At 32.7% G+C, this 24,808-nt stretch overlaps 1 protein-coding gene and 1 long non-coding RNA gene across 2 annotated transcripts; one reads left to right on the forward strand and one right to left on the reverse strand.

Annotated features, from left to right (window-relative positions):
* The first annotated feature begins 1,001 nt into the window (after positions 1-1,001).
* LOC143047587 (uncharacterized) lies at positions 1,002-11,232 on the forward strand. Its single transcript, XM_076220691.1, has 10 exons — positions 1,002-1,154; positions 2,211-2,378; positions 3,363-3,582; positions 4,256-4,370; positions 4,672-4,863; positions 5,361-5,508; positions 6,497-6,633; positions 6,788-7,157; positions 7,606-7,804; positions 10,469-11,232. Exons 1-10 carry the CDS (start codon positions 1,094-1,096, stop codon positions 10,746-10,748), a joined length of 1,890 nt encoding a protein of 629 aa, XP_076076806.1. The 5' UTR covers positions 1,002-1,093; the 3' UTR covers positions 10,749-11,232.
* A 1,003-nt stretch (positions 11,233-12,235) lies between these two features.
* On the reverse strand, positions 12,236-21,161 carry LOC143047588 (uncharacterized). Its single transcript, XR_012969603.1, has 2 exons — positions 20,675-21,161; positions 12,236-13,111 (listed from the first exon to the last, which is right to left on the reverse strand). It is a non-coding gene; the product is annotated as an uncharacterized LOC143047588 (long non-coding RNA).
* Between the last annotated feature and the right edge of the window lie 3,647 nt (positions 21,162-24,808).

Below are 24,808 nucleotides of genomic sequence, written 5' to 3' on the forward strand. Positions count from 1 at the left end.
ATTGTGAACTCAGTTTGTCTAGTACGAAACAGGGTTCATTCCACATCAACTTATTCTCGTCCATTTTCATGTAATATTTGCCGCTGACCGTTATACACGAAGCTTGTGTGGGTTGTTCCTGGTCTGAAAAAAAAACGAACATGAACACAATAGTTTAAAATTTCGTATACTCTGCAAAGCACACGATAGAAAAGAATAAAGGCAATTACTGGGAGGCTCGGGATTTGAATTTGTGCTTATGGAAAATAATACGATTTTTTCCCAAATTAATTTCTGGTTAGCTAATACAATTACAACTTCAAGTTTAGATATATCATTGACCGCTGTGGATAGTAAACTTGAGAGGGATAATGAATAGCAACTACAAAATATTAAATTATATGTATGTTCATATAATCCAAAAAACGGGAAAAAATGAAATGAATAGAAAACAGAAAAATAACGGATTTTTGGAAAAAAGGGGGAGGGTAAAAAAATGTCTTGTCTCCATTTTTTTTAGAATCTTTTCTAACTGAATGGAAATTTTTAAATCTCGTTAGACTGTAGTTCGTGTGAAAATCTTTACGGTGTAATAAGTTTGACCAAGGTTGAGACATGGAAGACCGATTTGAAAAAAGATAATATGACTAGGTCCATTCAAAAATCACTCCTCTTTTCATTGGTATTTGATTTAAAATAGTATCAAACAAAGCTATCATACAGATTTAAATTCGAATAGCACATTAACATTATTGTTAAAGACACGCCTGGTGGTCGTCTATATTTGATATTTAAATTTGTATTGAAATATCATGAGTGAAACATGTACATTTCATCGTACTAAATGTAACTTAAATTCTCTTTAATTCGAAATAAAAAAAAATAAATATATAATTAAACGTAAAATATAAATATTTAGAAATCTTATTAATATAAACAATGATTTAAAATTTTAATCGAAATGAGTGTTTTAATTCATAAATTCATCGTGTACATGAGTGATGTCACGTGGGACAGACCTATATAATATTAGACTTAGCGCGGGTATGGCTGTATTTCAAAGTCACTGTCCTGAGCAGAAGGACCTTTTGAAGTGGGACCGATTCAAAATCAGATGTTCCTTGTCAACACTTTCTTCTTACTGTTGGTTTTGGGGATTCAGATACAGCGGAAGGGTTAGTATATTTAGACAAACTAATTAATTTATTAAGTTTAATGAAAATACTTTTTTAAATGTTTGATGGTGGTTTTTTTTAAGTTTTCTATTGTGCTAAGCACTTTTGGATTGTTTATCGAATTTTATAAATATTAAGTAACATCACTTCTAGAAAAACATGTTACCTAGGCTACAGGGTCATCTACTTGTCGTTTTCTATTCTCGGATTATTTTTGGGTATATTTAAAATTGTTCTTTATTTAGCACGTGGTCATCTTTCAGCTGGACTGTTCGCTTCTTTTTTTTTTTTTTTTTTTTGTACCTTTACTATTTCACCATTTCGTTTTAATAATTTGAAACAGTTTTTTTAATTGTGTAAATTCTGATATTGATTATATAATAAGTAAAATGTGGTATTGTAACAGGAACTGAGATAACAAAAAAATATTATGAAACAAACCCTCGCAAATTGTTCATAGGAAATAAAAAAAAAACACCTTTAAAGCTTAACGAATTTTTAAATCATTAAGGATGTATGTCTTTGTAGCCTATTTCATAAGAGTGATAAAAAGAAATGAACTGACCTTGCCTTCTATCTCTAAACCTACATGTATAGTAACCATTTCCTTTAAATTTGTAATTATCCCTATAATAATTGGTCATTATCAAATAATAGAAGGAAATAAAAACTCATCTATCCAACTCAACGAATTTTGGAACAAATGTTCATTGTTCTCCATACCATAAGTGTGAATAAAGGAAAAGAACTGTACGTTTTTTTAAAATAAAGAAATAAGATAAGACTACAACTACCCATCAAAGTTCAAATGAAGTTATTGCAAGCAATTACAGGCCACCGTACGGCCTTCAACGATGAGTAAAATCCTATATAAAAGGCACCCAACATGGCAATTATGAAACAATTCAAACCCTCCAATGACCATTTATGTTATATGTAGGTATATATGCCCGTCCAAACAATTCAAACCCTCCAATGACCATTTATGTTATATGTAGGTATATATGCCCGTCCAAACAATTCAAACCCTCCAATGACCATTTATGTTATATGTAGGTATATATGCCCGACCATCGTCGGACATTCGTAGAAGTTGTCCGTCAACCGGCATTCCACAAGGCTCTCAGAGGGGTGTCAATGTCAGACACGACAACAAGCCAGTATTTAAGATAGATGTTGGAGGAATACAGAAACATGGATATGAATCAGGACAACAATATGAAGGTAAGTTTTGATTGAACTTTCAACCCTTTTATTGTCCAATTTTTACCGAATCAAATTTGGTCGTGGCGAATTCATCATTTTTTGAATTCGTTTGGTATTTAGTTAAACTAAAGCATTTTTTATAAACTGATCAAGCAACCATTTTGATGCATATTTCTTATTAAACACCGAAATCAATCTTGTTGAAAAAAAGATCAAGCAAACGACAAGTTGGAATATCTTTTTTTTATCCAAAAGTGATGTTAAAAGATGCTTTATACTCTCATATAGCTGCGAATAAAGCGGACCGTAACACAGGGAAAAAAAAACTTTGGCCTTAATTGTTTCAACGAGAATAATCTATAGATTTTAGTGAATTACTATAAAGTCATCACTTTGATTACACAATGAGCAATAAATAAATCAAGACATAAGTATATGATTTTAATGATTGAAATAAATATTCGGGAACATGTTCTTTTTTCTGCTGAGTACTTTCTTTCGTGAATGTTAGTTGTGAACCCAGTGGCAAATATTTCATACATTTTGATATGACGGGAACATAATATGTAAACAATTAGTTAATTCAAAACTTTTTAGAGACCGATAATACTATTTGGCATTTCAACTTGATAAAACCGTATCGAGATATTTTGGTATAATGTCATTGTGCTTACATTTTATGAGGGTCTGGATGTTGTTAAACAAAATAAAGAATAATGGGCTTCAGGTAAAGGAGAGTAAAATATGAGCTGCACAAGAACGAACAGATAATAATGGGTCGGAGAGGGGTGATGCGGAATTAAACGGGAAAATCGATAATAAATGTTAAAAAAAAATTAGAAAATGGCCTATAATTAAAAAATAAAGATAACCAAAATAAAGACTCCCACCAAGTCCGGACCCTTTTACGGGAGTTCTAGTGTAATATAACATTACAAGATATCAGTTTTTCTAAAGGCTTAGTTTTTATTTGTCATTACATATATTTACTTGTTTGTTTAGTCAATGTTTTGGCACAAGATCCAAATACACAGTTTGGAGATGTTCTGCTCTGGTTGCAAACAGAATCGGATAGATGCAAAGTTGGAAAACTCGGTGCAACCAAGGGATTGTATCTTCAACCAGAAAACTGTCCACACATGGTTTTCAAAGACACGAAACCTGCAGCACATAAATTTACTTTCAAGTGGACGGCACCTGCTTGTGGCTGCATACTTATCAGGTATTCTACTTTATATTTTTACTATTAATATCGATATTTATCAAATGGAATTTTTATCAATTACTCCGAGGTTCAGTAAAATTATACATATATATATAGTCTGATTTACACGAAATTCTAACATTGTATGTAGTTTGGTTAAATTGTTTTTTTGTATTTTATTTTCGTATTTTTGTAAATTGATGTATTATAATTATTATTTTCATGATAAGTCTCATTTTAAAGTGGACATTTGTTCTATTTGATTGATTGATTGATTTATTTAAGTTGCAAATATTGCATGCACATGTTCAGGACGAGAATACACTAATAATATAGAATAGATCGGTCCTGTTATAGAGACTGTTGCGATGAAGGTTTTGGAAATTGGGACTGCCACTAGAAAAGTTAGGCTTCGCGATAGGCCATCTACGACCTCTCCGTGTTTAAGGCCTCACTGTGACTTTGAGATGAAGGACATCAATAAAATCGCTGTTCCTTATTTTTGTGTGTTTTTTTTTTTTTTTTTTTTGCATGTACTAATTTTGTGTCACGGATGAATACCCCATATCCTGTAACTATATTTCTAGTTTACAGTTATTATTAGGGTTTTGTTCTATTTTAAAGTTTTCAATCCGTTCTTATATGATATTTTAATTACTTACATGTACGTATATTCGACTGTTTATTTTAGAGCTCGTGTGGAATCTGCTGACAAAAGCGTTTATTTTATGGAAGATGAAGATGTCGTTAATGGTTACCTGATTAAACGAATCTGCCCCCAAGAAGGCTCGGTGACATTAAAACAGGTAGACAATAGATTTGTTGACTTTATAATGGCGGCCATGTTTATTGTCGCATTGGCACTCATACCACATCTTCTTATATCTACGTAAAGGTCTGTTGATATTCAAAGCATTAAAGCTTTGATCTCATATTTTGAATATTTTTTAAATAATTCTAGCAGTTTCGTTAAAAGTCAAGAAAATGAGTAACAAAACATTTTTGTACTTTCATATTTTCTGTAAAAGGAAAATGTAAGAATTCATCTAATTTTGATTTCGGGTTAGATACATGCAGCTTTTAATTTTTCTATATCTTTTCTTTAAGATGTCGAAACAAGAGAAATACAAGCTTCTATGTGAAGTAACGGACGGTGCTACAGCGGATGACGTTGCCAGACGGACGTATGTCCAAACAAGACGAAAGGTGGACTTTAGTAAAATGCCATGGATTGAACAAGAAGCTTGGATACTGGTCTTTGACCAAAGAATATTTGAAGTACAGCAGTGTTGTAAAATGGTGAGATAAATACCGCCTTTTTTTATCTATTGATTAATGTGATTACTTGACCGTTTTTATAGTGATTATTTGATTACCAGACCAAATATTTTATGATTATTTGATATTCCAGATATTTTCAATTACTTCAGTATCTTATTAATGATTATGTATTTATATTGGCAAAAACAATTGTGGTTATGTGATTACTTGGTCACCCCACGAAGGGCCTCATTATATTTCAAGTTGAGTTGTTCAGTAGTTAACTTGTACAAAATATAAACGCTGTGTTGCCCATATAAGAAGGACCTTGAATGAACAACAAAAAGCGTAGATTGGGTTTTCAGAATCGAGAAAAAAAGGGGGGTCAACGAATCGAGAAATATTGAGAGAAATACTGAGAGAGAAAAAAAAAGAGAATAAAGGGCTACTTGGAACTTATCCAAAACTTATATAGAAAATAACAAAAACCGTCATGGATATATATTTTTATACCGTGTAATTTGTTTTTATCTTAGATTTCCTCTGAGCAAGAGAACTGCTTGTCTGATGTCAGACGCCACAGGATAGACAAGTTTTGCGCTTATGGAGAGTCCATTGTAGCTTTTACTGATAAAAGAAGAGATTTTATGATCAAGAGGCAGGATGAATGCTGCTGGAGGCTAGGTAGGTATCGATACTAATCAAACATCGTTTAAATATCTAACATCGATGGTACTATATAATTATGAATTGATGAAATAAAATCTACTGTCGATGAAATTGTATCCAACATCGATGAAATTATATCTAACATCGATGAAGTACTAATCATTTGTCGATAATTCATCGATGAATTTAAAACAGTTGAAGCCTAGATCACTTGTATACGATTGGTAGCTTTAAAGATTTGTAAACAAGTTTTTTTTCTGTATACTTAACGCCCAGTGGCAAATACACGTGCATATTTAGAGGCAGAATACGTCAAACAATCACGTAGACCATGCAGAATTAAAATTGGCAAAAAATTCATGAATGTTGCAGGATGAATCGAGCTTTTGATAACAAACTTCAAGAGATCGTACAAATGAACGTGAGATTGGATTGCTAAAGCCAATCAAAACTTATTTGTTCTTCGTCGGTTTGTTTTGCAGCCCTAGTTTCGGAGTCGTCAAATTAAGCGTACTGTTTTCATTTGTTTATTATTGTCATGAAGTCTGTTTGCAACTTTCAAAGGATCGACTGAAATGTTACCGTTTGAAAACGCGTGACGATATGCGAACTTTAGATTAATGAATATTCATTAAAATTCGAATGCAGCTATACTCCAAATATGACATTTGACATTTGTATATGTCATCCAGTAATAGTTTTACCTAAAATATACCAGAACGACATTTTGATCTTTTTATGTCGTCATTGTCAGGAGTGTAATACAAAGCTAGTGTTTCTTTTGTTTTGTTCTGCTTTAGCAATGTATTAATGAATTGTATTTATCTATTTATCACTTGCATACTTTGGAATCCATTAAAATATAGTGGACTTGTGACAAATTAAAAATAACAAAATCTTCATTGCTAGAGCAAAACAAATCGAAACAGCTAACACCAACCTGTTAATGAATATGAGATGTTATTATGAGATATGTTCCCTTCAATTATCAGTGAAATTTCAGGCGAAGGGAGGTACCAATGTTTTTCAAGTGGCTCTATGATGGACGGAACAGGTCGTCATGTTGATGCCATAGAAAACATGGATGAATCGGACCCTATTAATGATTTGGAGGATTTCCGAACAGAAATTGGTTATAAGGTAGATGGTATAACATTTATTGTTGTAACTATTTGTATCATTGTGATTATAATTACTTTAAGCTTGAAATTGTTTTATTTTTAAATAATCAATTTTTGTTTCAGGAAAAAATTAATCAAACGACATATTTTAATAAAATTTTATTTTATTTCAGCTTGTACAATCGAAAAATGATATGGATGATGACCTTCAAAACAACCGAATGATCCTGACAAAGAACGAACCAAAGAATGATGACAATATTCATTCAGTTGGCAAGATGGCCGATAAAAAAGAAATTCCCCATGATGAAAGTTTTAGTACAAATAAAACAGATGATTACAACGAATTGAAAGACGATGAAAGTAACGAAAACGAAAACGTCGATGAAAGCGAAAACTTACCCAAGGAAGAAAAACAAACGAACAACAAGCATAAAAATGATTTAGATGAAACAACAGTTAAACTTGTTACAAGTCCATCCAGACAAAAAAAGGACGACATCACTACTTCGACATCAACTTTTACAACGGAAACTTCCAAGGGTATGTTAATGTATATGAGGATTTGAACTTGTATGGCTCACATACGATAGGAGGCATTATGTTTTTCGGTATTTGCTACTATCCGTTAGTCGTTTATTAGATTAAAGTTTAGTTTTAACTAACGTATGATAAGAATGGCTTTAGCTTATGATCAGATCAACTTGAAACTAAGTACACATATTCAGTGTAAAATGAAAAACAGTAAACGCAACACAACATAAAAAACTTAAGACTGAGCTAAATGGAACCCACCAAAAACAAGAGTGGTTTCAAGGGATCCTGAAGAGTAAGCAGATCCTGTTCCTATTGTGGCAACTGTCGTGTTGCTCATGTAAAGGCAAGCCGGAAGGTATGTCTAACGTGGTAATCAAAACTCATTAAAATGCATATCCAACACATTATGGTGTTTGCGTTTCGTTTATGAAATGTCGAATTATATATATTTTAGTGTTGAAGAGAAAATTTCAAAGAACTAAGACCAAACTTCAGTGTTGTGATCTGGGAAAGAAGTATGGTATTGGTAACATCCATGGTGATGCTTGGGACATGTGTGAAAACGAGGCTCACGTTACAGCAAAACAATACAAAGCCGGAAAGAGACGATGTAAAAACTTCTTTATGCGCTGCTGCATTGAACATTCAAAAAGGTAAAAACTCATGCTCAGTTATTATTAGCATCTAATTTAAATGATGTAATAATCACAAGATATAAATGCACATGGACATTGTATTCTGATTGCCATGATTAGCACTGATGCTTGAATAGTCTTAAACAATATTGTATAATCTAAATAAAATATATTTGGGAGCAAGAATTGAACTTCAAGGGGGGGAATATGTTTTTTTGTCTGAGTCGGCTCAATTTTATTTAGGTTTTTAATGGTATCAATCAAATTATTTGTCATTTTTAACACAATATATAAGTTATTGGGTAAATCTGGATTCAGATTTGTTATCCTTATTTGTTTTGTTAAGAGGAACACATTTCCAATATCAAATCTGTTAATATCATTCGAATGGACAAACATGACATTATATTTTATTGGTGTGATAACTATGTTGTGATATTTAAAAAAAAAATTAAAAAAATAAGCTTTTATTCTGTACTTTTTCAGAATTTTAACTAAAATTCGTTCTTCTACCAGACAAATTGTTCCACGCATACTAAATCATCTGGAAATACTAAGATATTTTCTTAAAGTGATTATTCCACTGAACGGAAATTCCAAATACACTTATGGACGAAAGGCCAATGAAGTCGTTCAACTCATTGAAAATCTAATTAAGAAACTTGGTAACCCAGATTCGAAATTAGTCAAAAAATTACACTCACCTACGAATGGCATAGATAATAATAAAGAGATAAAAAGAAACAAACTACCAACTACGAAAATCAAAAATGGGATATCGGTTATAGATTTTTCATCGAAAATAAACAACATGGCTTCGGAGTATCATGAGCATGGCATGTCACGTGACTAAATGGTAATATGATCATTGCTTTTCATCATCATAGTTCTGTGCATGCTTCATTCATTTTGCTTATGGTATATTTTTTGAAAATTTGCATAACCGCGACGGCTGATGACTTCAAAAAAGACTTGAAACATAAAAGATAAGGTTAACTGTAGAGTTTATAAATAATTTATTTTTTCTGAAATAATTATTATAAATTCTTATAAAATTTCAGTCAAAACTAACGAATTTTCTTGTAAAATGTCATATCTTTTGTATAAAGCACATGGAATACTAAATCCTAAGCGGAGCAGTTCTTCTGATATAGGGGTTGCTGCTTTTCTTGCATACACTTTTCCAGGGGAATTACAAATTAGTTCTTTCTTTTTTTAATCTGTAGTAACCGATTGTCTCTTAATAATAATAGATTCAGTGATCAATTACATTTAATATATCCAAGTGAACTTGAAATTAAAGATACTACCGACACAGATAAATCTGCTTCATATTTAGACCTTTTTCTCGAAATGACTACTGATGGTAGGTTGAATACCAAAATTTATGACAAACGCGAGGATTTTAATTTTCCTATAGTCAATTTTCCATTTCTGTGTAGCAACATCCCAGGGACACCAGCATATGGAGTATATGTGTCTCAATTGATAAGTTACTCTAGAGCTAGCTCAAAGTACCTTGATTTTGTTGAACGAGGAATACTGCTTTCTCAAAAGTTGCCAAGACAGGGATATGAATCAATCAAATTAAGGTCATCACTCAAGAAATTTTACGGTCGCCATCATGAGCTGATTGGCCATTATGACAAAAGTGTGTCAGAAATCATATCTGATATTATTCCTCAGTCATAATAACCTTCCATCATTACCGAACTGAACAAAGAAATAACTCGACGGGTGCCGTATACGGTGCAGGAAATGCTTACCCTTCCGAATTACCTGATTTCCCTCCCGGTTTTTAGTGGATTTCGTGTTGTTTTTATTTGTTGTTTATAACTGTTGATGTAAATGTCCTTTGGTTTTTTCAGTCTTTGTTTACTCTTTGGTTTTGATTGTTATTGTCTTCACTTTTATAGTTTTTGCAACTAAATGAGGGACCTGTTTGTTTTACGTTTTGTATGGTAGCAAGTGGTGTAATGCAGTACATTTGTTAAATTGACATGTTTATTCCTGTTCAGTATTTTGATCATCTTGAAAATTGGAACACACCAACATCAAATCACGTGATTTTCGACAATTCATTTTGCTTCTGTCCTCATTTTAAGTAACCTAATCATATGCTGCATTGACATTAACATTAATTATTATATATCTCCGAAACTAACCTCAAAACAAAATAAAATTTTTCAAGTTAGTATTTGGGTCAAAGTTTTCAACAACACATGTTTGTGATGTTTTAACCCTCCATGCACTGATGCAACTTCCAAGCAAGGAACGAAGCTCATAAACTCGGCAATAAAACACAGGACTTCGGGAATGTCCGGAGAGCCGACAACCTTGCTTTGAAAGTTGGCATCGATGAATGTTTTGATTTTAAAACTGAATAGAATTTTATATAATTTATGTCATTCGAATTGCTTTAATTTATATCTGTAGTGAATGTATTCCAATCTGCTATGTTTTTGGACATATAGATCAATGTATTTCTTCTTTTTTTGTAAAACTAAATTTTATTAAGACAAATTAACAAAGAATTTCTTGTATTTGTTTTGTTTTGATAATTTTCAAATTTAATTTTTGTAACATTACATCAAATTGAAGTATGAAATCATACAAATTTAATGTTCCAGTACTTATGTTACCATGCTGTCCTCTAACCGTTATTTTTTCCATTTAAAACAGGACAATTGTAGACGTTGACGACGATTCGGATGACAATGAAGACGATACGGAAATAGGTGAATTAGATGAAAGCAAACAAATCGTCAACGAAAATGAAAACAATGAGAAGGCAATAACAAATGATAATGATGAAAAAGTAACGGACGATGAAGGTGACGAGGACAATGATGATATCGATGATAATTCACGCAGACGACGAAAAAACAAAAACAATCGTAAAAGAAGGAGACGAAATAAAAATAAGAAATCAAGGAGTGAAAAATCAAGAAAACGAATCTGACATTTCAACTTTCTTTATAGCGACATTATATCGGATACATTAATTTATTTTTTTCATTTGAACCATGGTGTACATTTAATTCATTATTTATTTAGCAAATACAAAATATTTGTATTTGCTCACCTGGATTCAGCGATAAGCTAGGGCTATTCTATGCAACTATATACAATGTATGTACTAAATTTCCTAATTTGAAAATGAAGCGTATGTGTTCAGAAGTTTTCAATGAGATTAACATAAGACATGAGATTCAAAGAGAGAGTGAGAATGATAGTGAGAAGGAGGAGAGAAAGAAAGAGAACCAGTTCACAGAGAGAAAGTGATTTAAGAGCTAGAATTTGAACCTGCATCAACCAGTGTGAAAGAACGCGTGCGTGAGTGAGAAATAGGGAGAAATTAGCAGTGTTAAACACTTTTATTTTATTGTTTTGTTGATTTTACATTTGGCATTAAATGCACTTAATCATTAAAATTATTCACAGTATTTGTTAACTCTTCTATCTAATATATATATAGTGATTTCAAACAATTATTGTGTTAACTCTTGAATCCTATCCATGTTAATGATTTCGGGATATTAGTGTTTTACTCTAGTAGTAGTAGTAAATGAATGTTATAGTGTATTTCATGATTTATTGATTGGTTGTTGGGTGCTTAACGTCCAGTGGCAAGTATTGCATGCATGTTCGGGACAAGAATCAGTTTTACAAAATAAATACAATAGGTAGGTCTTGTAATAGAGTCCATCCAGGATGAAGGTCGGGGATATTTAGACTGCCACTGGAAAATGAGGATATATTGGATAGGGACAGAAATTTTGCACATCAACAGGCCACCTACGGACACCTCAAAGAGTTGTTGCAAGGATTCATACCGTGCCGAGAGCGTGGCACTCTCTTTAGATGAGACATCTTATTTAATTTCCCCATTTTGACCGGACGTTTGTATTTCGTGACTTTCTTTTCCAATATCAATAAAATTTCATAAAAAAAGGTCGAAAGTTTTACCGACTCCCTCACGAGTCAGTTCATTTTTAAGGACAGTATTTGTCACAGATAATCACGGATATGTTCCAATTGTCATAACCTTCTTAGTGTGACATCACTGAATGAGACATATCACAGAACATGCGCAACACGACGAATGCCACAAGTGAAGCATGAACTGCTTACCCTTCCGGAGCAACTGAGTTAACTTCTGTCAATTAGTTGTGGCTTTCGTATTGCTGAATTTGTAGTTTTCTATGAGGTGTGTTGCGGATTTTTTTGTACTTTCTGTCGTGTTTCGCATTTTCCCATGGCATTGTCAGTTTTTCTTTGATATATATAATGAGTTCTAATGATAAGTGTCCTTTGTATCTCCCACATCTTTTTTTTAAGTGACGCATAGATATGCATATTGACTTGAGTTCAATTGTCTTTGCTTTTACCAGATTGTTCTGTATACATTTAAACAACAGAAGAGATAAAATGAAAACGAATGCAAGAAAGTGTGATTTTCTTTTATTAGCTCTGGGTCGATATTGCTGCTTCCCAAAGGGTTGAATAAGCCAAGTAGTCAGTGCTTCGAAACCTAAATTATTTATTACTCACCATTCTTAAAATTCTCGGTTGATATATTTAAAATTAATTATGAATCTTACCAATTCTAATCTCCTCAACAAAAGTTAACATAAGATGGAACTGGCTTTTCTTGTTTGGTCCCTTTCGGTTAGATATTTCCTCAAGTGCTCTACTATTTAAAGGTCTTCGGCTTTCATTTTAGGGGTGTGAGATTTTTAAATGTTTAGCAGAATTTTCTTTCCCTGAAGAAGCACCTGAGATCACCCCCTGAAGTTTTGGTTGCGTTCGTGTCGTCCAATCCTTAAAAATTTCTTTTTGGTATTTTGTAGACTCTTGTTTGCCTTTTTATCTTTTTTTTTTTGTCATGGCGTCGTCAGTTTGTCTTCGATTTAAAATAAAAGAGTTTTTAATAAGAATTTTGTATTTTCTGCATCCTTCTTAAATAAACATTGCGTTGCTTAGACATTGAATTATATCATTCTTTTGCTTAAAGCAATTGAGAAGCTAAGACATACAAGTATTGTCGCTAAAATGGACATAGTTCGGAATGTAGATTTAACGTATTCCAAATTTACTAACAACATGATCCGATAATCTTTGATACATTCATACAATGAAATAACACTGCTAAAATATAAAATATGTTTAATCCTACAATCCATTATGATAATTATTATCAAAATTATCATAAAGACAACTCTATCTAATTTAAGTGGTTTTTTATAAAGACAACTCCATTTGGGTTACTTTAGTAAATGTTTTTAAAGAAGAAAAGAATATGTAAAACAATAGATAATTATGCTTAATTAATTAAGGTAACACGATACCGAATGACATATCTCCCGATTTCCAAAATTTTTGGCATACGTGTACTTTGAATCGTGTTACATCGGAATATGTAATAAAAAATGGGGGTCACCATTTTTGTTTTTTTTGTAATTTTCATAGGAAAACGTCAATTTTGGCGACAATTTTACTTAGGTATATAGGGGAAATGCCTTTTTATCGGCTTACCTTTTTAGATTTTTGAGTTGATGGCTATTTTCTTATATACGGAGAAAAACAAAAAACTAACATAATATCCAGGATTGCATAGTGAATCCATACACGTATAGAAACTCATATGTCACCATCCTTGTTTTTGAAATAAATGGCTTCAAAGTTGATCGATAGGCCTTGAATTTGACAAAAACGTGTGACGTTATGATGTACAGAATATAACGTTATTCCTTCTCAGAGAAATGGAGAAAAAAATATGTGTCAGGATCTAAATGAGTATATTTTATTTTCATATCCCCTGTCGACTGCCGTAAAGTTCCTAGTAATGCAATATAAAATTCTACTGAATCAAATATAATTTTATTTCGTCCTGCACATGGAATTTCACTCATATGAATTAATATTAATATCGTCTGACTTTCACATCAAATGAGCATATACTTGAAACTTACGTGAACAGGTTCCATGTGAATCTTATGATAATAGTTCATGCATAAATCACCGGAATTTTGTACACGCTAAATTCACGTAAAAATTTGAAATAAAATTATTTAAATAATATCAAAGTTCTAAAATTTGATTAAAACCATAAAAAATACCTTCAGATTTTTGTTAAGTTTACGTAAACTGAAACATTTCACGTGAGATTCATCCGAATTACTGATTTTTAACTCCATCATATTAGACAATGGTGGTATCATCACTGCATCCCGTGATGCAGAAATATAGTATTTAAAAAAAAAATGATTCATTTTACAGTTTTTTAATTGCTCGGTTTGATGGTTGTTTAACGTTCAGTGGCAAATAGTTCATGCATGTTCGGGACGATACAATACAATTTTGAAAACAGTTGTTTATAAAAGACTACATTTGATTCACCAGTCAAAAAAGATTAAACATTCTGTTATTTGTGAAATTTATGAGGAAAAATAATGATCCTGATAAAATACACATTCAAAAAATTAAAATAACAAAACTCCAAGAAAAATTCAAAACGAAAAAATCCCTTATCAAATGACGAAATCAAAAGCTGAAAAACATCAAAAGAATGATAAACAGCTGTCATATTCTTGACTTGGTACATACAATACATGTAGTAAGTATAGTGTAATCTGCGTGGTGTAAATGTGTTACTTGTTTGCTCAGCAAGTCGGACAAACCTTGCAAACTGTTAACCCGAATAATTCAGTAGTTATATTCCGCTTACAACAATAAGTAAGTAGGAGAGATCGATTACGGGGAGGGACTGAATAATTCGGGTTAGCAAACTGTATTCAAACAAATTTCAACATTCTGTCATTTGTGAAAAATTATTTACATAACAAATCTTGAGATCATATATGCATTCTTTATATAAGTAAAACAACTGCGAAATTTAAAAGTTCCAGCTTGAAATTCATCTTGTATCAGATGTAAGCCGGAATCTGTACTCTGTGTGCCTCTGTATTTTATCAAAATGCCTAATCCAGCAACCTGTCATGTCTTTAAGGTGTTGATGTCGTTTAATTAATGCCCAGCTGTTGCTATCTTATAAATTGCATATCACATATCTCCATTTATCATTCTATCAGCCAACTTTTGTACAAATAACATGTACATGTACACAATTATTTTTTTTTATTTGTACTTGTACTTTTACAAATAAAGTCTCATGTTACCCCACTTCCATAATGAGCAAGTGGTTACGTAGACATTTAGTTTTGCGTAACTGTTCAATTTTTGTCTCTCGCTGTCTTCGTTTAAATTTGTCGAATTTTTTGAAAAAATTCGAGGCAATGATTTAAATTTTAACAACTAAAGTTCCAAGTGACGGGATTAATTGTAGGATTGATTGCTTTGATTATTGGTTGGTTAACGTCCAGTGGAAAATATTTCATGCATGTTCAGGACGAGAACAAGTTAACAATAAATACAATAGGTAGGTTTTGCAATAGAGGCAGGGCATCCGCGATGATGGTCGGGAAAATTTTAACTGACGCTATACATGTATATATATACTTGTATACTTGTTCTAAAAACTAATTTTAAGAAAGAAACTTTCCGGGCCTTTTCCGACGCCTAGTATGCGAGCAATATGGCCCTCAGAGCCCTAAAAGGTAACTTTGTTAATTTTCTTTCAGTCGTTTCGTCTCCCAACTTGTACATGTACATTATTTCCAACTCAAAACTAAAAAAACACCGAATACCCATGCAAGCGTAAATTAACACGAATATAAAATCTAAATGATTTCAAGATCTAGCTTTTTTACAGTCTCTTGCCGTTTGAATAATAAAAAGTCAGTCGTTTGCATGTAAATTTCGAGAAAAAAATTATAACGGAATCGGGGAACACGGAACCGGTCTGACTACAGCCAGCCCCAACTATCAACTTGCGTTTGTAGACGCAAGTGGATACACGGGCTGGCTTTATTCTGACTGTAACAGAACCTGAATTTTGTTATTTTATTTCTGCCGAATCAAGTGCCCATGTATTTCTCAGCCTTCGTTAACTTTCTAATGCTTCATTCCGATGTTGCTGTCAGTCCTTAGTAGACCTGGTTTATACGATTACAAAGCTGGCACTGTATTTTAAAATATTTCCAAAAGTATTATCGAATTTTCTCTGTACAGACCAATGAATTTCAGAGACTGTTTACACATGGAACACAGGAAAAGTTATTCGGCTAAATAACCACTTTTTTACATTCCATACAAACAAACTATTTTCTCTATGATTTTCAACGTTTGCTTGTATTGTGCTTTTCCCCCTAATTATATCCGTATTTTCATCCAAATAAATTTCAATTTTGTCCGAGCGGTGTTTTTGATGAACATTTTAAAACGAATTAATAGTTGTAAAATTTCCCGTTTTTTCACACATCATCCTAAGCTTGTCTATAAATTAGATTTCTACTTTCAAAACAAAATTTCATGGGGATACGGCGTGAATCATGAATAAGTACTTATTGCAAAAATAAACCAAGGTTTACTTTTATAAATTGTTATTTGGATGGATAGTTGTCTCATTGGCACTCACAGCACATCTTCCTATATCTCAGTGGCGGATCCAGGGGGGGGGGGGTTCCGGGGTGCGCACCCCCCCCTTTATTTTTGCCGATCAATGCATTTGTATCGGGACATATGTTTTTCACCCCCCCCCCCCCCTTTGCCCTGGGTGCCCTGGGTTAGCACCCCCCCTTTCGAAAATTCCTGCATCCGCCCCTGTATCTATACCAAGAATAAAAATAAAGTGATACAACTGTGTTTGTTATGTATAAGAAAATATATATAGATAAAGCGTGCAGATGCTTAAATATCAAAGAAACAGAATATTAAAAAAAGTAAAGTATTAAAGATTAACAATGAGCAGAATGATTACGAGAAAACGATAAAACAATCTATGACAAATAACCGCTACGTATTGCATCAAAACTCTCGGCACTCTGCATCTAGGGAAAGTTACCGTTAAAAATGTCACACAAAACCCGCTGCATTGACTTATATGTGTGAACGTTATTCGATAACGTCAGGAACGATAACTCATGGCGTAACGTCATTCGGTATCGTGTTACCTTAATTAAGGTAAGGTAACACGATACCGAATGACGTTACGCCATGAGTTAAGGTAACACGATACCGAATGACGTTACGCCATGAGTTATCGTTCCTGACGTTATCGAATAACGTTCACACATATAAGCCAATGCACCGGGTTTTGTGTGCCGAGAGTTTTGATGCAATACGTAGCGGTTATTTGACATAGATTGTTTTATCGTTTTCCGGCAATCATTCTGCTCTTTGTTTTTTCTTTAAAAAGTATTACTTTACTTTTTAAATATTCTGTTTCTTTGATATTTAAGCATCTGCACGCTTTATCTATATATGTTCTTATGCATAACAGACACAGTTTTATCACTTTATTTTTATTCTTGGTATAGATATAGGAAGATGTGATGTAAGTGCCAATGAGACAACTCTCCATCCAAATAACAATTTATAAAAGTAAACCTTGGTTTATTTTTGCAATAAGTACTTATTCATGATTCACGCCGTATCCCCATGAAATTTTGTTTTGGAGGTAGAAATTTAATTTATAGAAGCTTGAATGATGTGTGAAAAAAAACCCGGGGAATTTTACAACCATTTTTTAATATGGTCATCAAAAACACCGCTCGGACAAAATTGAAATTTATTTGGATGAGAATACGGATATAATTAGGGGGAAAGGCACAATACAAGCAGACGTTGAAAATCATACAGAAAATAGTTTGCTTGTATGGAATGTAAAAAAGTAGTTATTTGGTCTGTACAGAGTAAATTCGATATAGTTTTGGAAATATTTTGAAATACAGTGCCAGTTTTGTAATCGTATAAACCAGGTCTACTCAGGACGGACAGCAACAGCGGAATGAAGCATTAGAAAGTTAACGAAGGCTGAGAAATACATGGGCACTTGATTCGGCAGAAATAAAATAACAAAATTTAGGTTCTGTTACAGTCTCAAGAAAGCCAGGCCCGAAGATCCACTTGCGTCTACAAACGCAAGTTGATAGTTGGGGCTGGCTGTCGTCAGACCGATTTCGTTTTCCCCGATTCCGTTATAATTTTTTTCTTGAAATTTACATGTAAACGACTGACTTTTTATTATTCAAACGGCAAGATACTGTAAAAAAGCTAGATCTTGAAATCATTCAGATTTGATATTCGTGTTAATTTACGCTTGTTGGGTATTCGGTGTTTTTTTAGTTTTGAGTTGGAAATAATGTACATGTACAAGTTGGGAGACGAAACGACTGAAAAAAAATTAACAAAGTTACCTTTTAGGGCTCTGAGGGCCATATTTGCTGCATACTAGGCGTCGAAAAAGGCCCGGAAATTATTGTTAACTTGTTCTCGTCCTGAACATGCATGAAATATTTTCCACTGGACGTTAAGCAACTAATAATCAAAGCAATCAATCCTACAATTTACATCCGTCACTTGGAACTTTAGTTGTTAAAATTCAAATCTTTGCCTCTAATTTTTTCAAAAAATTCGACAAAGTTTAAACGCAGACCACGAGGAAGATTAAAATTGAACAGTTACGCAAAACTAAATATCTACGTTACCGCTTGCTCATTATGGAAGTGAGTAACATGAGACTTTATTTGTAAAAGTACAAGTACAAATAAAAAAAAGAATTGTGTACATGTACATGTTATTTGTAAAAAATTTGGCTGATAGAATGATAAATGGAGATATGTGATATGCAATTTATAAGATAGCAACAGCTGGGCATTATTTAAACGACATCAACACCAAAGACATCAAGAAAATCGTGACTAATGCTAATTGGAATAGTATCTTTACACTTCTCATTTGTAGTTTTAGTAAACGTTGGAAAATTTTGAGTATGTGTAGTATAATTGTCACAGTAACATTTCAGTCTCTTGGTTAATATTAGTTTAAGTCTTTCCAATTAATCAACTTTCCACCAAAGACAAATTACGGAAATGCTAGCCTTCTTACATTGCTACTACATTTCAGATCTCCAAATTACCATTCCATTATATGAACTGCATATTCAAAACTACTTATAGAGCACGTATCCTCATATTGTTTAACATTTTTCCATTCGACCGTTAATCCCGCACTTAGTATATATCGGGTTAATTCGGCTAATTATTTAGGACTACAGTCGTTTTGCTTTAACTTTAAAACTATGTACCTGGTGTTACTACTCATATAATAGGTGCGCATATCGTTTGGATTTTCTTTTTTGTTTCATGACAGGTTGCTGGATTAGGCATTTTGATAAAATACAAAGGCACACAGAGTACAGACTCCGGCTTACATCTGATACAGGTTGAATTTCAAGCTGGTACTTTTAAATTTCGCAGTTGTTTATGAAAGAATGTATATATGATCTCAAGATTTGTTGTCAATAATTTTTGACAAATGACAGAATGTTGAAATTTGTGAAATTTTGCATTCAGTTTGCTAACGCGAATAATTCAGTCCCTCCCCGTAATCGATCTCTCCTACTTACTTAATGTAGTAAGCGAAATATAACGACTGAATTATTCGGGTTAACAGTTTGCAAGGTTTGTCCGACTTGCTGAGCAAACAAGTAACACATTTACACCACGCAGAGTGTATTTACACCACACTACATGTATTGTATGTACATGTACCAAATCAAGAATATGACAGCTGTTTATCATTCTTTTGATGTTTTTCAGCTTTTGATTTCGTCATTTTATAAGGGATTTTTTCGTTTTGAATTTTTCTTGGAGTTTTGTTATTTTATTTTTTGGAATGTGTTTTAACAGGATCATTATTTTTCCTCATAATTTTCACACATAACAGAATGTTTAACCTTTTTTGACTTGTGCATCAAATGTGTCTTTTATCATGTTTATAAACAACTGTTTTCAAAATTGTATTGTATCGTCCCGAACATGCATGAACTATTTGCCAAAGAACGTTAAACAACCATCAAACCGAGCACTTAAAAAACTGTTAAATGAATCAAATTTTTTAAAATACTATATTTCTGCATCACGGGATGCAGTGATGATACCACCATTGTCTAATATGATGGAGTTAAAAATCAGTAATTCAGATGAATCTCACGTGAAATGTTTCATTTAATTTTCACGTAAACTTAACAAAAATCTAAAGGTATTTTTTATGGTTTTAATCAAATTTTAGAACAAAGATATTATTTAAATATTTATATTTCAAATATTTATGTGAATTTAACGTGTACAAAATCCGGTGATTTATGCATGAACTATTATCATAAGATTCACATGGAAGCTGTTCACGCAAGTTTCAAGTATATGCTCGTTTGATGTGAAAATCAGACGATATTAATATTAATTCATATGAGTGAAATTCCATGTGCAGAACGAAATAAAATTATATCTGATTCAGTAGAATTTTATATTGCATTACTAAACAATTTTTTTTCTCCATTTCTCTGAGAAGGAATAACGTTATATTCCGTACACCATAACGTCACACTTTTTTGGTCAAATTCTAGGCCTATCGATCAATTTTGAAGCCATTTATTTCAAAAACAAGGATGGTGACATATGAGTTTCTATACGTGTATGGATTCACTATGTTATCCTGGATATTATGTTAGTTTTTTGTTTTTCTTCGTATATAAAAAAATAGCCATCCATCCGAAAATCTAAAAAGGTAATCCGAAAAAAAGGCATTTCCCATATATACCTAAGTAAATTTGTCGCCAAAATTGACGTTTTTCTATGAAAATTACAAAAAAACAAAAATGGTGACCCCCATTTTTTATTACATATTCCGATGTAACTCGATTCAAAGAACACGTATACCAAATTTTTTGGAAATCGGGAGATATGCCATTCGGTATCGTGTTACCTTAACTCAAATATTCTTTATGTTTCATCATATTTGATTGGTTTGCAACGTCGAAAATAATTTTACCTAGATATTCTAGTAGCTGCTAAGTTCTACAAGGTAGTCATCTAATTGATACCCTACTAATTGCTCACAATTTTTGATGCACAAACTAAAACGATATCAACGTAAGTAATTCGTCCATTTGAATTATATCTATGGTAATGAATATTAATTACAATAAAATTATTTACATTATAACAACCATACTCAACGACGAAGATGCTGAAAAATAAGCATTATATTCGTCATAGTATATAGGTCATTCAATACCTTTCTTATATACATACGACTTATTTACAACAAATATCGTGATTTCCTTGACGTTATTCAATCTGACATCCAGTTCATGAACTTGTATTACCTCAATTTCTTCATATTTCTCTAACAACTCGATATAATCAAATACGAGAATACTTCGATTCAAATTCAATACGAGTAAAAAACACATCACGGTCCGTGTAACACTTATCAATTCAAAGTTTTAAAAAGTTATGAAATTTTATATTTTTGGAATTTTGATCAAAGTTTTAAAATATTAAAATTCCAAATTGTGTAAAAGTTTTGAAATTTTGAAATTTTAACCAAATAATTAAAATATTAAAATTCTAAATACCGTTTTTAAATTTGATAGTTTAGAAATTTGATCAAACTTTTAAAATACTGAAATGAACGTGCAATTTTGATTATTTCACTTTTTGAAAGTTTGATATTTTAAATTTTTGATTAAAATATAGAAAAGGGGCGCAAAGAGGGAAACATATAAACACGGCACTGATTATAATCATGCTTAGTTAGGAATAAATAGCACGAAATATATCAAATCGTTTTTAAATACAAAATAAAAATTAAAAGAAGAAGTTTTTTTTAAATTTAACATTTTAAACATCACATGGAATAACAGTATTGAAATTATAAGATTGTGCATCTATTAAAAAAAATATTCAAACCTATTTAAACCGGCATCAAAAAAGCCAGAGGCTCCTGAATTGGGACAGATGCAGGCCCATAAATGCGACAGGGTTAAACATGTGTCGTGAGATCACAACCATCCCCCTCTACCTCTAGCAAATGTAGAATGAATAACATTCACACAGTTAAACACACTTTAAAAGAAATCCAAGTCCTATGTCAGAATAGGAAACAAAAGAAACTAATCAAAATGACTATGCTAATAAATTAACAAAGGACTACCATATATATATATATATATATTACATTGTTGGGTTGATGTTTAGACGAGTTGTATATACATTATGTACACAGCCATGTATCACCATCATTGATGGCGATCCGATGGATACATCTGTTGTAGGGTTGTCACTGACTCAGACGTACTTATACATCTGTTGTAGGGTTGTCACTGACTCAGACGTACTTATATATCTGTTGTAGGGTTGTCACTGACTCAGACGTACTTATATATATAAGTACGTCTGAGTCAGTGACAACCCTACAACAGATGTATCGATGACGATCCGATGGATACATCTGTTGTAGGGTTGTCACTGACTCAGACGTACTTATATATAACGATGGATACATCTGTTGTAGGGTTGTCACTGACTCAGACGTACTTATATATATATATAAGTACGTCTGAGTCAGTGACAACCCTACAACAGATATATAAGTACGTCTGAGTCAGTGACAACCCTACAACAGATGTATCAATCATATATATATAAGTACGTCTGAGTCAGTGACAACCCTACAACAGATGTATCCATCGGATCGTTGTCACTGACTCAGACGTACTTATATATTATTGTCACTGACTCAGACGTACTTATATATATATATATATATATAAGTACGTCTGAGTCAGTGACAACCCTACAACAGATGTATCCATCGGATCGTCATCAATGATGGTGATACATGGCTGTGTACATAATGTATATACAACTCGTCTAAACATCAACCCAACAATGTTAGATCTGTAAATTTGCTTTCGCAAATTTTTGGTTCTTCCCTCGCCGGGATTCGAACCCATGCTACTGTGATATCGTGACACCAAATCGCCTGCACTGCAGCCGTCCCGCTAGACCACACGACCACCTGGGCTCTCAAAAAAGAGCTTTCGCTGGCCGTGTGTTACCTTTCCAAGTCAGTTTTAATCTAGCGGCGTACTGCAGTACATGATATATAAGGCATGAAGATGTTATTGTTACAGATCAGCTAAATTATCTATAGTAAAGGATCCTACAATTTAATGTAAGATACAGTCACAGAAAATAATTATATTTATAAGTACGTCTGAGTCAGTGACAACCCTACTGCATGTACTGCAGTACGCCGCTAGATTAAAACTGACGTGGAAAGGTAACACACGGCCAGCGAAAGCTCTTTTTTGAGAGCCCAGGTGGTCGTGTGGTCTAGCGGGACGGCTGCAGTGCAGGCGATTTGGTGTCACGATATCACAGTAGCATGGGTTCGAATCCCGGCGAGGGAAGAACCAAAAATTTGCGAAAGCAAATTTACAGATCTAACATTGTTGGGTTGATGTTTAGACGAGTTGTATATATATATATATAAAGCCAGCTCAAGAGCTCAATTAAACTTATTGAAAGATAATGTCTTCATCATATGAATAACAAGCACAAATCCTCCCTGTTGTATTTCTTGCTATCATTCATGAAATATTTATCACTGGCAACCAACCATCGATAATTCAAAATAGGTTCTTTACATACAAATTTCAAAGAAACTTAGGATTCAGCTCGCTCAGGCAAAGTAGCCCTTATAGATGGATTTTGATATGTTTAATAGATATAGGAAGATGTGGTATGAGTGCCAATAAGACACTCGACATCCAAATAACAATTTATATAAGTAAACCATTATAGGTTAAGTTAAGGCCTTCAACACGGAGCGTTGGCTCACACACACAGCAAGCTATAAAGGGCCCCAAAAATAACTAGTTGAAACCATTCAAACGGGAAAACCAACGGTCTTATCTATATCAAAACGAGAAACGAGAAACGAGAAACACGTATGAACTACATCAACAGACGACAACCACTGTACATAGATTTACTTCATTTTGGCGAAACACCTCTTCAATTAATTCGGTTCTTATATATACTTCACTTTCAAATATTTAGTTTTCAGCGTTCTGAAGGTGAATGCTTTACTTGAAATTCAGCATTTTACAATAAACTGGTTTTTCGAGAGCAACATTAGTGTATGGCCAAAATGGAAAAATCCATCATGCAGCTGACAGCGTGGCACTCTCTTAAATTTACACGTCCCATTCTGATTTGACGTACCTGTGTTATTTTTACTTTGATCAAAGTTGATTATCGTACGATAACTTAAAAATGCATAAATATTAAATAACAAATACGGAAAAACCTTTTCCTTTTATTTGCTATTTAAAAACATAGGTTGATTTAGAGCCCCTTATGGAGCTACGTATATGATAAATGCATATACTTTTTACAAGCATCAGTCCAAACGTTGTCTAAGGGAGCAACCATTTAACTTCAAAAGATGTTTTATTGAAGTGAAAAAAATCGCACAAAGCGCTTAAAATTTAATTTATTAAGTTTTTTTATCGCTAATGATCAAATTATTTGGTTCAAAATTTAACACTATAAGGTATGGGGGAAATCGGGATTCAGATATTTGTTTTGTCCTCTGCTTGCACAGATTGTTTTCCCATCAAACTGGTGTTCAGAATATTTTTATGTACCATCATTGAAGCCCCTCGTGGAAGTATCGAAGTAAAATAAAAAAAAGTGTCACCTTAGTGATAATATTTATATATTAGATTCTCAAATAAGATTTATCGCTGATATAAACTATTCCAAATATTCTTTTTATTTTCAAAATGCCGACGCCTACAAATGGATAGATGGGGGCATAATGTACAGCGGCAACTTTTTCATAAATATGAAGGATGGAAGTAATGTTTATGGTATACGTTTATAATAAATATAATGAATGTGTTCAGCTTTTACAAAACCAGAACGATAAGTTGGATGTTAACGTTTCTTATTTTTTTTTTTACCTTTTTAATTTAATTTGACTTTATTGGTTGATTCGAGCGTCTTTTGTAGACGAAACGCGCGTCAGGCGCAAATACAAAAA

The sequence above is a fragment of the Mytilus galloprovincialis genome, chromosome 10 (assembly GCF_965363235.1).
Source record: "Mytilus galloprovincialis chromosome 10, xbMytGall1.hap1.1, whole genome shotgun sequence".
NCBI lineage: Eukaryota > Metazoa > Mollusca > Bivalvia > Mytilida > Mytilidae > Mytilus > Mytilus galloprovincialis.